Consider the following 13,926-nt stretch of genomic DNA (forward strand, 5'->3'; position numbering starts at 1 on the left):
ACTGACACATTGCAAATGTGGAAGGAGAATGTCATAATATTTTCACAAGAGTTCTATATTTAGTTGTGATTGATCTTGGTATGATAGTTTATTAATATTTTATTTTTTATTTTTACTTTTAAAGAATTGACACCTTAACAATTGCAAAAATATTATTATAATTTATTATGTAGTATAACACTTCTCAACCGAAACACTGTATCACTGCGTGTATATTTTTAAAAATAAAATTAAAAAAAAGAAAAGAAATGAGCTCAAAGGAAATTGGTATGAATGGTGATTTGTAGCACAATTACACATAAGAGCATCCACAACAGTGGAGCTAAGTAGCTATATAGCGATTTTAGCTTCACCAAAACACAAAAATGCATCCTGCAGCAGTGATGGCATAGCTAAAAAATTTCGCTTTTTGTTATTGTGCACATCTATCTATAGATGTGCATTGTAGCAAGAAGCTAATATATATATATTATTACACTTCTCATTAAAATAATATTTTTTTCTTTTCTCTTACCGTTTCACAGCTTATCTCTCTCTCTCTCTCTCTCTCTCAGACCAAAGTTCCTCTCTCTCATCTCACAGATCAGGCCTTGCCCTTGCCATTGCCGATCATGCCTTTGTTGCCGCCCTTGAATCCATCTTACCCAGTCCTCCACGCCGCCGACCCATCTCCCCACACCGCCGACCCATAGGTCTTTTATACACACTCTCTCTCTTTGGGACTAGTCGGTCTATATCACTGGCATCTGATAATTTTTTTTTTCTCTTTTTGGTTCTTTTTTTGGGCTATTCTCTCTTTGTTAGAACGAAGAGAGGTTGAGTTTAGGGTTGCCGATTGGTTTGCAATTTTGGGTTGTTGGGTTTCTTCTTGATGGGTTTGGTAATAGTGGTGGGGGTTTGGGTTGTGATCACGGTGGTTAGGCTATGAGTTTGGTGGGTCTCAGTGAGTTGATCTTGCGATGATGGGTTGTGGTCATGGTGGCGGGGCAATGGGTATCTGACAATGATCATGGTCGCTGGGTAGTGGGTATTTGGAGGTCACTGGGTAGTGGGTATTTGGAAAGTTTGATCACTTTGTTCATCTTGGTTCAGAGAAAGAGACAGATAGGAAGAGAGAGAGAAAGAGAGAATAAAAAAATAATAAAGAAGGGATATTTAATTGAAGTGGTAAATTTTCTAAAAAAATAAAAAATTAAAGTGGTAAAAAAATATCATTGTAGTAGTAGTGGCAACGGAAGTGGAAGAGTCGGTGGCGGCTACAGCGGCGGTGGCAGTAGCGGTGGTTGTGATTGTGATTGTTATTTATTGTAGTGAATATATTATTTTATTGTAATATTTATTTTATTTTTTTTACATTAAAAGTTAAAATAAATTTACTGTTACAAAATATTTTGTAAAATAAATAAAATAATTTTTTGCACTCTTAACTGAGATTTTTAACTTTTTATTCACCGAATTGACTCAGTCAAAAATACTATAGACTATTACGTCAAGTTTTGTTTAGACTATTGCTTTTTCGCAACAAAACACAGCGTCGTACACATGTATTGTTATATAGGCCACTTACAACTACCATGTTTAAGGACTATTCTACTGTACATGAAATTTTGGAGGCATGTAGGAATAATTAACGTGGTTGAAAAAGATCACTTCCCAAGAAGTTGCATTAGAAAAAGCCAAAAAAGGCACGTCACTGGATATTTGATAAGTTACATCACTCACTTCATAATAATTTACACTAGAAGTGACCCACTTGCCATGTGAGAATTTTTTTCCAGCAGAAATGATGAGTGGATTTTTATTAAGTTATATCGTCAATATTAGCCTGCAAAATAAAATATTAAAAAAAAGTAGTGGTTGAATATCTTCAGTCCAAATTAAAAAAATTTGAGATATTATTAATATATCGAACCAAATCATAAATAACATTGTTACATTCCCTACTAACATGAGAATAATATAACTGAAAAAAATATCTAAAAATAAACTTAGCATCATTCAACAAATTTGCATAGGAGGTCATAGAAGAAGCATGGTCACCAAATTCCTTAATCACCATCTCAAAATCTCCTTCTAGTATAGCATTTGTTATGCCAATCTCTAGAGAAAACTCGAGTGCACAGATAGCTGCAAAAAAGGTCATGTGAGAATTTATGTCACAAAAAAGGCTATCCAAATAAAATTTTGCCCCAATCAGCCATGCACGAGAATCTAACCAAAAAAAATCAATCAAAGGAATTTAAATCATGAAATGGCTACTGAAGGAATTTATCCTTTAAAAAAAAAGAAAATGATTTTAAAAATTTTCTCGAGAGTTGCTTCAAATATTTTATTTATAGGTGCTATATATCATAGAAGTCCTTACTTCTTAGAGCATCCACAGTCGGGAATTTCAATTTTACTTTATTTTACCATATCAAAAAGTTACTTTATCATTATACCATACTATTTTATAATACCTCCAATATCTCAACTTTTGTTTTCCTATTCTACTCATTAAAATAATATATTTACACAACAAAATATATTTTTCATTTATTATTTTTTTTCCAACTTTCTTCTCCACGTTCCCTCAACCTCTATCACCACGCCTCCACTACCCATTGCCCACCAAAATCCCATCGGAACAAAAACCCATATTAAAAAAAAAAAAAAAATCCATGCCGTGACCCACGTCTACCAAAACGCAGAACCCAAACTTCGCCGACCAAGCACGACATAGCAACTCACGGTCAAACACAACAATCCACCCTCTTCGATTTAAACCTTTGTCAAACCCAGCTCGTCGATCCACGCCGATCCAACCCACTATCAACCGATCCTAACCCACCACCATGCCTAGATCAAACCACAAACTCAACCCAGCTCCGGTGCAAGCCTTGAATGAGAAAGAGAGATGTGAGATGAGAGAGAGTTTGGACCGAGAGAAAGAGGGTGACAGCGGCTCAGTGATTTGGAGAGAAAGAGCGAGGCTTGGTGACAGTGACTTGGTGATTCGGACATAAAGAAAGAAGCTTTACAATGGCGAGAGAGAGAGAGGGGATGGAGAGAGCAAAAACCCGGTACTAGAGAGAGAAAGAGAAGGGCTTGAATGGATTAAAATATAGTATTGTGTTTTGCATAGCGCTACAGTAGCATCTCACTTTTGAGATGGTACTGTAACATTATCCCAAAAAATTTTGGTTTTTCTCAGTTTTAGACTTCCAGTTGTTGAGTGTGTTTTGAGCTTGAATGCCAAATGTGCCTTGCATTTGACATATTGCAAGTCCACTATAGATACTCTTGGTAAGGCAATTGTTTAATTTGTTTTCCACAATTTTTTTTTAGTTCCTTTTGATTTTGAGGGTGATTGTTTTATTTGGTGAAAAAAAAAGAAAAAGAAAGTATATGTCCGCATTCAATTAATTCAATCCCAGCAGTGAAATTTTTCGTGATGCATGCATGTGCGATTCTGTAATATATGTCAGAATTCGATGCAAGTAATGGGGTACGTACTTTTGCATGTCTTTTTATGTCTTTATAAAGAGTACCAATGTAGCAGGCAGGGACGGACCTGTTGGCCCCTGGGTCCAATTTTTTTTAGTTATATATATATATATATATATATATATATATATATATAGGCCCTTCCAAAACTTTAGGCGGCAATAACTTTTGCTATATATATATATATATATATATATAGGCCCTTCCAAAACTTTAGGCGGCAATAACTTTTGCTAGCCTCAACCAAAGATCAACTATTTAACTAAAAAATTTAACAAAAATAATAAAAATATTCATAATAGTGATTGTATTTTAGTAAAATATATATATATATATATATATTTATATATTTTACTACCAAAGAACCAAAAAAATTATATATTATTGGAGAAGTAAAAATTAAATTTTTTTGCAAGTAAACTGATATAATACCAGTTGACTGTAGCAAGTTGTTAAAAATAAAATACAATATTTTATTCAAATTATATATTTTTCATCAATTAAAAACTCAAATTATCTCACTTCTTTTATTATTTTAATGAATTTTTTATATTATTTTAAATGAAGTTAAACAAAATAGTATATTTGATATTGTGTGTATTGTATTGTAAAGTGAGGTGATAAAATAGATAAAATAACTTTTTGAGGTGTTAAAAGCTAACCTTTAATTTTAACACCACCAATGTGAATGCTCTAACTTCAAAAAAAAAAAAAAAAAAACTCAGTCAACCTAGTATTAAAAAAAGACATTATTTTGTTTTTATTTGTCTTTATTAGTAAATAATTGTATCTTAATGTATTTAGAAATAATAATTTTGAGTATTTATAATTTTTTTAATATCATATAGGTGCTATTTGAATTTTTTTTTTTTTTTACTCCCTCTCCAATTAGCTTAAAATCCGGAATCCTTCCCTGCTTCCACCTAAATTCCTAACAATGCAACTGCTCAATATTGGTGGGTCCATTAAAGCTGGTCTTTGAAGCTTGAATCATTTTGGGTCAGTTGCAAGTTGACCGCACGTGGCAGAAAGTCAAGCTTTAATGGAATAAAACACCAGCAATTTGCAACTGACCCAAACCCAAGAGATCTTTTTGCATTTTGGTCTTTAATGGAATAAAACACAAGCTATTTTTTTCTCTGAAAAAATAATGAGCCACTTTTTTTTTTTCATTAATTGGTTAGAAAAATTGTTTAAGAGGAGTTACTTCTTTTTTTTGGGTTTAATTAGACTTTTAATCCTTAACTTTTTATCTCATGTTTAATGGTCCATAGCTTTTTAAATGTTTCAATTTAGTCCTTATACTTTTATGTTTGTACAAAAAAACAAAAAAAGTATATGTTGTTAATTATTTAATGGAAAACGGTAATGTAGTCTACAGAAGGAGATTTGCTCTAGCGAAATATATTTATTAGTATTTTTTTCCCCTTTTGTTTATTCTGAATTGTGATTGTTCAGCAAAATCCAAAGAATATTGATGGCAGCAAAAGAGGGAAGAGATTGGTTATTTAATAATTTGTTTGTTTGGAGATAGAGATAATTAAGCAAGAGAATTTTACATTGTTAAAAAAGGAAGAAGATACAATTACTTGAAAAAGTTTTAGAGCCACAAGTGAATCTACCAATGGGAAGTCAGTCACACACTCGCACCCATAAGAAGCTTTGCTGATGCAAGCTTCACTAACATTTTCTCAGGGTTTGAATCCCCCAAACTCCTAATCCCTATTCTGTTCATATTACTTATTTGTAGTGAACTTGTGAAGGATTTTAATCATTTGCCTCTTTAAGAAAATTAACAATTTTTCCTTTGATATGGCATATGATTTAAGTTGGGTTAGATTTTATGGTCCCCAGCTTTAGGGTCCGTTTGTTTTCTCATTTCAAACTCACATTTTTACATTTTAAACAACATTACACACATTTTTATACACATTTTCACCCACACATATTTCAAAAAATTACAAAAATTCTATCTCAAACTACTCTATCAAACATCCTCTTAAAATGTTAAAAACCATTTTGAAACATGGACAAAGAATAAAAAATGTACACTTCTTTTTTTTTTCCAAAGAATTCTCTGACTCTTTTTAGTTTTTTGGTGGAGAAACAAACATAACGGGAGAGGGAACTAGGTCAAAAAAGATATTCAATATTCATACCTACCCCCAATGAATTTGAGAGGCTTGACTTGGCCCTTGATAAAGCAAAAAGCTATTAGTGCCTATCCCAAATTGTCCGTCAGTGAGGCACATTGCACATAGATGGCATGTAGCTGATGAATGAGATGATTTATTAGATTTCCTTGTTTTTCACTTGCCCATTATCTCTTTCTTCTATTAAAATTTAACCTTACAAAATAGAATCCTTCCTAACGAATTTTCGTTTTTTTGGATGAATGAGTCCTTACAGACAATTCAACTAGCAGCTGTGGTGAGAGGAAATTAAAGAATTTGAATCAATGTTATAAATTCTGTTCCATTGCGGCTAGAACGGCCGGAATATCTTCTACCGGTGAGTAAAATGGAATGGTAATACCCTCCATTCCACCTCGGATTGAATTTCGCCTCATTTCAGCCCGTTCCGATCAATTCCGGCTGAAATTCATTTTCCGGCCGGTATGAATTTTGTCTTCTTATTTTCCCTTTCTGAACTTGATCGGCATCTTTTTTGCTAGATCACCAAAAACCCTTCTCATTCTCTCATCTATATCTCATTTTCACACTTGTAGCTCCTTGTCTCTCTATCATCGCTCACTATCTGACCCTCTCAACTGTGACAGAGAAGTTGAAAAGAAAATTAAAGAGCAAGATGAAGCAAAAAAAGTGTGACTTGCGAAACAAAAAGGGAGAAGAAGAAGAAGATGAGAAGAGGAGAAAATAGCTTAGAAGGTAAAATGATGAAGAAAAAGTAGCAATAATGAAAGAAGTAGCATTTGAGCAGCTAAGAGCATCCACAACGGTTTTTGCAAATTCTATCATATTTTACTATCCAAAAAGTCACTTTATCAATTATACAATACAATTTTACAATACTTTCAGCATCCCAACTTTTATTTTCCTATTCTACTTATTAAAATAATATTTCTACACAATAAAATAATATATCACACAATCACCAACATTTACAATACAACACATTATTTATTCTTTCTTTCTGTTTCTTTCTGCTCAAGAACCACAATCACCACTACCGTTGCATTACACACACCTGACACCACCACCAGCAACCCATAATCTACCGTTAACATCAACAACAAAAAAAAAAAACCTAGACCATCAACACCCCCCTCTTTGATCATCAACACCACCAAAAAAAAAAAAAATAGCAACCCACCGCCACCAAAACGACACAACCCACAACTACCATGACCCACACCTCAACCACACCATGATCCACCGTGACCCACACCTATGACACCTTAACCACACCTCGATCCACTATGATCCGTCGAACTTGAAACCAACCCACACCACATACCTAGCAACCACCGTGAACAAAAACCTTAACCACAACCCATTACTACCACCACCACCACTGAAGAGCTTGATTGTGAGCAAAACCCACCACAAAAAAAAAAAAAAAAACTGACCCACGGTGAGCAAATGCAGACCCACAGCAAGCAAAACCCAAATCCATGGCGGCAAATCCACGATGAGCAAATCCCAGATTTACGCCAACAAACTTAGACCCACGAAGAGCACACCCTGATTTCGTTCAACTACTCAATTGCCACTCCAAAACCCATTCCAAAAATCCAACACAATCAACCTAAGCCAACACAGATCCATGTCGCCATTGTCAACCAAAGGGAGAGAAACCAAGCCACGTCGCTACCGTCAGCCAGGCTGATCTGCCGTGGTGTGGTGGCTATGGGTTTTGGGTTTGAAGACTGAAGAGAGAAGAAAGAGAGCAGAGAAATAACGAGAGAGAGAGAGAGAGTATAGAAATTGCTTAATAAAAAGGAGGAGAGAGAGAATTAAATAATATTATTTATATTTACACTTCAGCTACAGTGCATTCTACATTTAGAATTACACTGTAGCTGAATTGCAAAAAAATTTGCAATTGTTGGCTTTTACAATAATTGATGGAGTGATGTTTTTGGGCTGTTTTTGGGGTTAAATTGCAAATTGAATTTACTTTTGTAATATGCCCTATGGGCTGTGGATGGTCTAATAGTGTTGTCACTAGTCACGTGGGTGAGTTGGGAAATGCAAAAACTGAAAAAGTAGTCAATAGGAAGCAACACGCGGCTGGGTTGGGAAATGGGAGAAACTGAAAAAGTAGTCAATAGGAAAGCTTCTTGGAAGCTCACTTGTGTACAATTAGGCAAATGTGAGTTTTTTTTTTTTTAATTTTAAAAACCATAAATAAATGTTTAAAAAAAAAATAATAATCCTACTTCTTTAAATAGAAAACTATATTAAATTTATTATTTTATATGATTGTAATAATATATATATTTTAGCATTAATTTCGAAACGGTTTGCAAAACGGTATTTGAAAGTGACCGATACCGAAATATTTCATTCCTATGAACAAACTAAAACGGATTCTGAAATAGTATTCATAACAATGATTTAAATTAGATGATGGCAGGTTGTGAAGGAACAAAATAGAAAGCATGAGAGAACTAAAAGTCCACTTTTACCTGTTGCAATTAATTTCTGATTACCTACTCTTTTTCCTAAGAATTGAACAAAACAAGTTCACCTACCAGATTTCAGGTGAAGAGAAGGTCGATTATAACTATAAGTAGACTCTTTAGAGGAGTCTTTTGGCTAAAAATTGTAAAAAATAGAGTTTATTATTGTTATAGGTACTATTCAAAATTATTTAGCAAAATGAGGAGAGAGATTGAATTTCGGCAACGGTATTGTCGAAATTGCAAGAAAAAGTAGAATGTGTCAGGGGAGAGAGGAAAATTGAATTTCGGTAATGAGATTACCGAAATTCTTGTCCTGCCCTTACTCACGAGCCTGCCCGTGAAGTGCCCAAAATGCTGAAATGAAAAACCAATTGTGGCAATGGCATTGCCGAAAATGGGAGGAAAAAAAAAAAAAAAGAATTGTGGCAACCAAGTTGCTGAAAATGGAGGGGGAAAAAAATTATACATCCACAACATTTTTCACAACAAATTATAGGTGGTTAGTTGTTATTGGTTCAAATTTGAACCTAACACTAAGATAACTTTTTTGCTCCAATAATAACAATAAGTAACAACTTGTTATTTATGATTTGTTGTAAAAATATTGTGAAAATATTGTGAACGTATCATTTCTAAAAAAAATTGTGGAGTCGAAATAGAAGGAAAAGAAAAAAAAAAAAAAAGTGGCAATGTGGCAATGTCATTGCCGAAATAGAGGGAATTTTTTTTTTCCCTCTATTTCGGCAATGGCATTGCCACATTGCCACCTTTTTTCTTTTTTTCTTTTTTCTTTTCCTTCTTTTTCGGCTCCACGATTTTTTTTGAAATGATACGTTCACAATATTTTCACAATATTTTTACAACAAATCATAAATAGCAAGTTGTTACTTATTGTTATTATTGGGGCAAAAAAGTTATCTTAGTGTTAGATTCAAATTTGAACCAATAACAACAAACCACCTATAATTTATTGTAAAAAATATTGTGGACGTAGCATTTTTTTTTTTCCCCTCCATTTTCGGCAACTTGGTTGCCACAAATTTTTTTTTTTTTTCCTCCCATTTTCGGCAATGCCATTGCCACAATTGGTTTTCCATTTCAGTATTTTGGGCACTTCACGGGTAGGCAGGGCAAGACAAGAATTTCAGTAATGTCATTACCGAAATTCAATTTTCTCTCTACCCTAACACATTCTACTTTTTCTTGCAGTTTCGACAATACAGTTGCCGAAATTCAGTCTCTCTCCTCATTTTGTCAAATAACTTTGAACAGTACCTATAACAATAATAAACTTTGTTTTTTGCAATTTTTAGCCAAAAGACTCCTCTTTAGAGGCTATACCCTCATAACTATTATAAGTAGTAGAAATGCAAAAGAAAGATACGTTAATTAGAAATTGGATTTTGTTTACTAAAAAAATGGCTAGAGCTAGACCGTCCATAAAAAAGTATACTATATAAATTGGCTTTTTAAATCTTATTGCATTTGGTTTTGGTGTGTCTATAAAATATAAAGAATAACAGATTATATAAAATAATGCTTAATTGGAAAACAAAGTGGAGAGCCCAGTCAAACATCTGCAAATCCTTGGCTATATAAACCAGAATAGCTAATCAAAACTCAGAAGATTGAAGAGTACCACTTAGCCCATTAGCCTCCTTTAAAGAATTTTGTAACCAATTTCTGATGTCTACTCCTCCTAAAATCCGATACATCTCAGAGTGCTTTATCAAACCACAGTATGCTTTAGAAGAATCAAAGAGGCCCTTCTACCTGTCACCATGGGATCTTACCATGCTCTCTGTACACTATATCCAGAAGGGTCTTCTTTACAACAAACCTCTATCGGCAGATGCCCAAGAAGACTTCATCAAGTCTCTATTGGACAAGCTTAAGCAGTCCCTCTCTGTGGTCCTTGTCCATTTCTACCCACTTTCAGGCCGCCTTGTGACACAAATAAATGAAAACCCACCTTCAAGCCTGGTTTTTGTTGACTGCAGTAACAGCCCTGGAGCCAAATTCATCTATGCAGCTCTAGACATGACTATATCTGATATCCTTTCTCCGATTGACGTTCCATCAATCGTTCAATCCTTTTTTGATCATGACAGGGCGGTCAACCATGACGGTCATACGAGGCCTTTGCTTACAGTTCAAGTAACAGAACTTAAAGATGGCATTTTTATAGGATGTTCCATGAACCATTCTATTGTTGATGGAACCTCTTATTGGCATTTCTTTAATGCTTGGTCTGAGATTTTTCAGGCACAGGGAAATAACGTTTCTCTAACACGCCCGCCTATCCATAAGCGATGGTTTCCTGATGGTGGTCCAATCCTCAACCTCCCTTTCAAACACCAAGATGAGTTCATTTCCAGATTTGAAGCACCGAAACTCAGAGAGAGAATGTTCCACTTCTCTTCGGAATCCATAGCAAAACTCAAAGCAAAAGCCAATGCAGAATCCAATACCAACAAAATCTCTTCCTTTCAGTCCTTGTCTGCACTTGTCTGGAGGTGCATAACGCGTGCACGCCATCTACCACATGATCAGATAACTCATTGCAGGTTGGCCATAAATAACAGGGCAAGGATGGAGCCACACTTGTCTAATGATTACTTTGGAAACTCAATTTCTGCGGGGGCAGCAGCAACCACAGCTGGTGAATTGCTTGAACATAATCATGGATGGGCAGCGTGGAAGTTGCATGAGCTTGTGGCTAACCACACCGACAAGGTTGTGCGTGGCTGGCTTGATAACTGGCTGAAGTCTCCCTTTGTTTACCAACTTGATCGGTTGTTTGATCGATACAGTGTAATGATGGGAAGTTCACCCAGATTCAACAAGTACGGGAATGAATTTGGATTGGGGAAAGCAGTGGCACTTCGCAGCGGGTATGCAAACAAGTTTGATGGGAAAGTTTCATCGTACCCAGGTAAAGAAGGAGGAAGCATTGATTTGGAGATGTGCCTTCCACCGGATTCAATGAGCGCTCTTGAGTCTGATGAGGAGTTCATGGATGCTGTCTCTTTGTCCCACCAGCTGCACTAGTTTCCAAAGCTCTACCCTGTAGTTTAGGCTTAGATCAGTAGATCAATTAGAAGCTATGTATAAACACGTGTAATGTAATGATTGGCTGTAGGTATTGGATCCGTGTAGTGTGGAGTTGATTAAGAATTAGTGATTTTATTTCTGGTGCTAGTTTCTGGTATATAAAACCTGATGTACATTCAGTTTGTTAATTAATGCAATAGAAAGTTCTATTCAATCCTGATATTCTCTCTAGCTTCTGATCAATTTCTCTCGTTCCTAGCTCTTTGTTTTCTTACATGGTATCAGAGCTTTGTGCTTTTGTCAATGGCGAATCAAGATCAAGTTTTGCAATCTTCTTCTTCTTCTCAATCCACTACTCATCGTGAGCTTTCTCCAATAGAGGATCGGAGGAGTCCATTTTTCTTGTATCATGGAGAGTCACCAGGTGCAATTCTTGTCACTAAGCTCTTGATAGAAGACAATTATCCTAATTGGGCTAGGGCTATGTGTATGACATTGGATGCGAAGAGCAAGCTAGGCTTTGTGGATGGTACTATAACAGCTTCCATGGTAATTACTCCTCTGGAAAAGATTGCCTGGTCAAAGAACAACTCCATGATTTCTTCATGGATCTTGAATTTAGTCTCTCCTCACATCACTAGAAGTGTGATTTACAGAAACATTGCAATGGAGGTTTGGAATTCACTCAGGAATCGTTTCTCACAAGAAAATGGTCCACGAATTTCATAGCTTCAAAAACTGATTTCAACAATTATGCAAGAAGACGCAACAATGACTACTTTCTTCACTGATCTTTAAGCTTCTTGGGATCAATTGCTTAATCTCAAGCCTTTACCATGTTATTCTTGTGGTAAGTGTGTTTGTGGAGTGAATGACAAGATCACATCCTTTCATCATCAAGATTCCTTGATGCAATTCCTTAATGGCTTGAACGAAGCCTATTCACAAGTCAGGACTCAGATTCTGAAGATGGATTCAAGTCCCTCAATTGACAAGGCTTTCTCTTTGGTGATACAAGAGGAAAGACAGAGGGCTTTAGGCTTCAATGGAGGAACATCAGTTGATTCAACTACTCTTGCAGTTAAGACTCTAGGCTTCAATCAAGGTGGGAAGACCACAAAAGGAAAGGGCAGACCTATATGCAGACATTGTGGCAAAGTTGGCCACTTCATGGAGAAATGCTACAAACTAGTTGGTTTTCCACCAATGTACAAGCAAAAGGGCAAGGTGTTTATGGCTAATCGAGTAGTTCTTGATGGTGACCTTGGTCAATTCGAGGCTGCATCATAGTCCGGATCTTTTCCTTTCACATCTGAACAATGTCAGCAGCTGTTGTCCATGCTGAGCTCTCATGCTTCTTCTTCTTTTGGCACAGGTGATGCTATTCACTCTGCAAATTCAGCTCTCTCAAGTATTTCTTGTGACTCTTTCCAGGATTCTGTTTGCCATAACTTGAAGAGTTCAGTTTTTACTGAAAATCCTTCAAACAAAACAGCTTACAATGAAGAAACTTAGGTTCTTGATATAGGTGCTATTGACCATATTATCCATTCCACTTCATTGTTTATTGAGATAATTAATTCAATCTCTTCTTTTGTGCATTTGTCTAATGGTGAAAAAGTTCTTGTCACACATATAAGCATGTTTCAGGTCACCTCAACCTTTATTCTTGAGAATGTGATTTGTGTCCCACCTTTTACTTTCAATTTGATTTCAGTGAGCTAATTAACCAAGTCCTTGTCATGTTGTTTGGTTTTTCTCTCCAATTATTGTTTCATACAGGGCCTTACTTGCTGGAAAATGATTGGATTGGGTAAGCTTCATAACGATTTATACTTGTTGCAAACTTCAGAGAACTGCAAGTCAGAAGCCACTACTGTCCTAAAGTTAGTTTTACAATCCTTTGTTCATTCTATTTACTCATGTTCCTAGTGTCACTAAGCCTTACTTGTGGCATCTTAGATTGGGACATGTTTCTGATGACAAACTTCATCATTGTATATTAGATGTATCTTCCTTTCATTCCAATAAAGAATGTGTTGTTTGTCCCATTGCAAAGCTTAAAAGACTACCTCTTCCTAATTCTAATCACTTGTCTGATCATGCTTTTGATTTAATCCATTGTGATGTATGGGGACCCTTTGCTAAAGCAACTCATGATAATTTTAGATACTTTCTTACAATTGTGGATGATGCTACAAGATCTACATGGGTTTACCTCATGAAATCTAAAACAGATACTAGGCCTTTACTAATTTCATTTTGTAAAATGATATTCACTCAGTTTCAAACCAACAACAAAGTGATTAGAACTGACAATGCTAAAGAGTTTTTCCTCAAAGAATTTTATGCTCAACATGGGATTATCCATCAACACCCCTGTGTTGCTACTCCATAATAGAATTTAGTTGTGGAGAGAAAGCATTAACATATTCTAAACATTGCAACGACATTGAAATTTCAGTCTAACATACCACTTTGTTGTTGGGGAGATTTTGTTTTGACAGCTATTTATATCATAAATAGGATGCTTAGTACTGTTCTAGACCATAAAACTCCTTTGAGAAGCTTTATAGCAAAATGCCTTTTTATCATCACTTAAAAGTGTTTGGTTGTCTTTGCTTTGCCTCTACATTAGCTCAAAATAGGTCTAAGTTTGCTCTTAGGTCCATTCCTTGTGTTTTTCTTGGTTATCTTTTTGGTGTCAAGGGTTACAAGTTGTTAAACTTGGTCACAAG

The 13,926-nt window shown here is 35.4% G+C and overlaps 2 protein-coding genes across 2 annotated transcripts; both read left to right on the plus strand.

Moving 5' to 3' along the window:
• Nucleotides 1-9,761: 9,761 nt before the first annotated feature.
• Nucleotides 9,762-11,334, plus strand: LOC142607074 (putative acetyltransferase At3g50280). Its single transcript, XM_075778494.1, has one exon. The coding sequence runs from the start codon at nucleotides 9,821-9,823 to the stop codon at nucleotides 11,183-11,185; it is 1,365 nt and encodes a 454-aa protein (XP_075634609.1). The 5' UTR covers nucleotides 9,762-9,820; the 3' UTR covers nucleotides 11,186-11,334.
• A 157-nt stretch (nucleotides 11,335-11,491) lies between these two features.
• LOC142622229 (uncharacterized) lies at nucleotides 11,492-11,917 on the plus strand. Its single transcript, XM_075795671.1, has one exon. The coding sequence runs from the start codon at nucleotides 11,492-11,494 to the stop codon at nucleotides 11,915-11,917; it is 426 nt and encodes a 141-aa protein (XP_075651786.1).
• Nucleotides 11,918-13,926: the final 2,009 nt, after the last annotated feature.

This window comes from Castanea sativa, chromosome 1 (genome assembly GCF_040712315.1).
Source record: "Castanea sativa cultivar Marrone di Chiusa Pesio chromosome 1, ASM4071231v1".
In the NCBI taxonomy this organism is placed as follows: Eukaryota; Viridiplantae; Streptophyta; class Magnoliopsida; order Fagales; family Fagaceae; genus Castanea; species Castanea sativa.

Coding starts and splice junctions, on each gene's coding strand:
- LOC142607074 (XM_075778494.1), top strand. CDS start 9,821: ATGTCTACTCCTCCTAAAATCCGATACATCTCAGAGTGCTTTATCAAA.
- LOC142622229 (XM_075795671.1), top strand. CDS start 11,492: ATGGCGAATCAAGATCAAGTTTTGCAATCTTCTTCTTCTTCTCAATCC.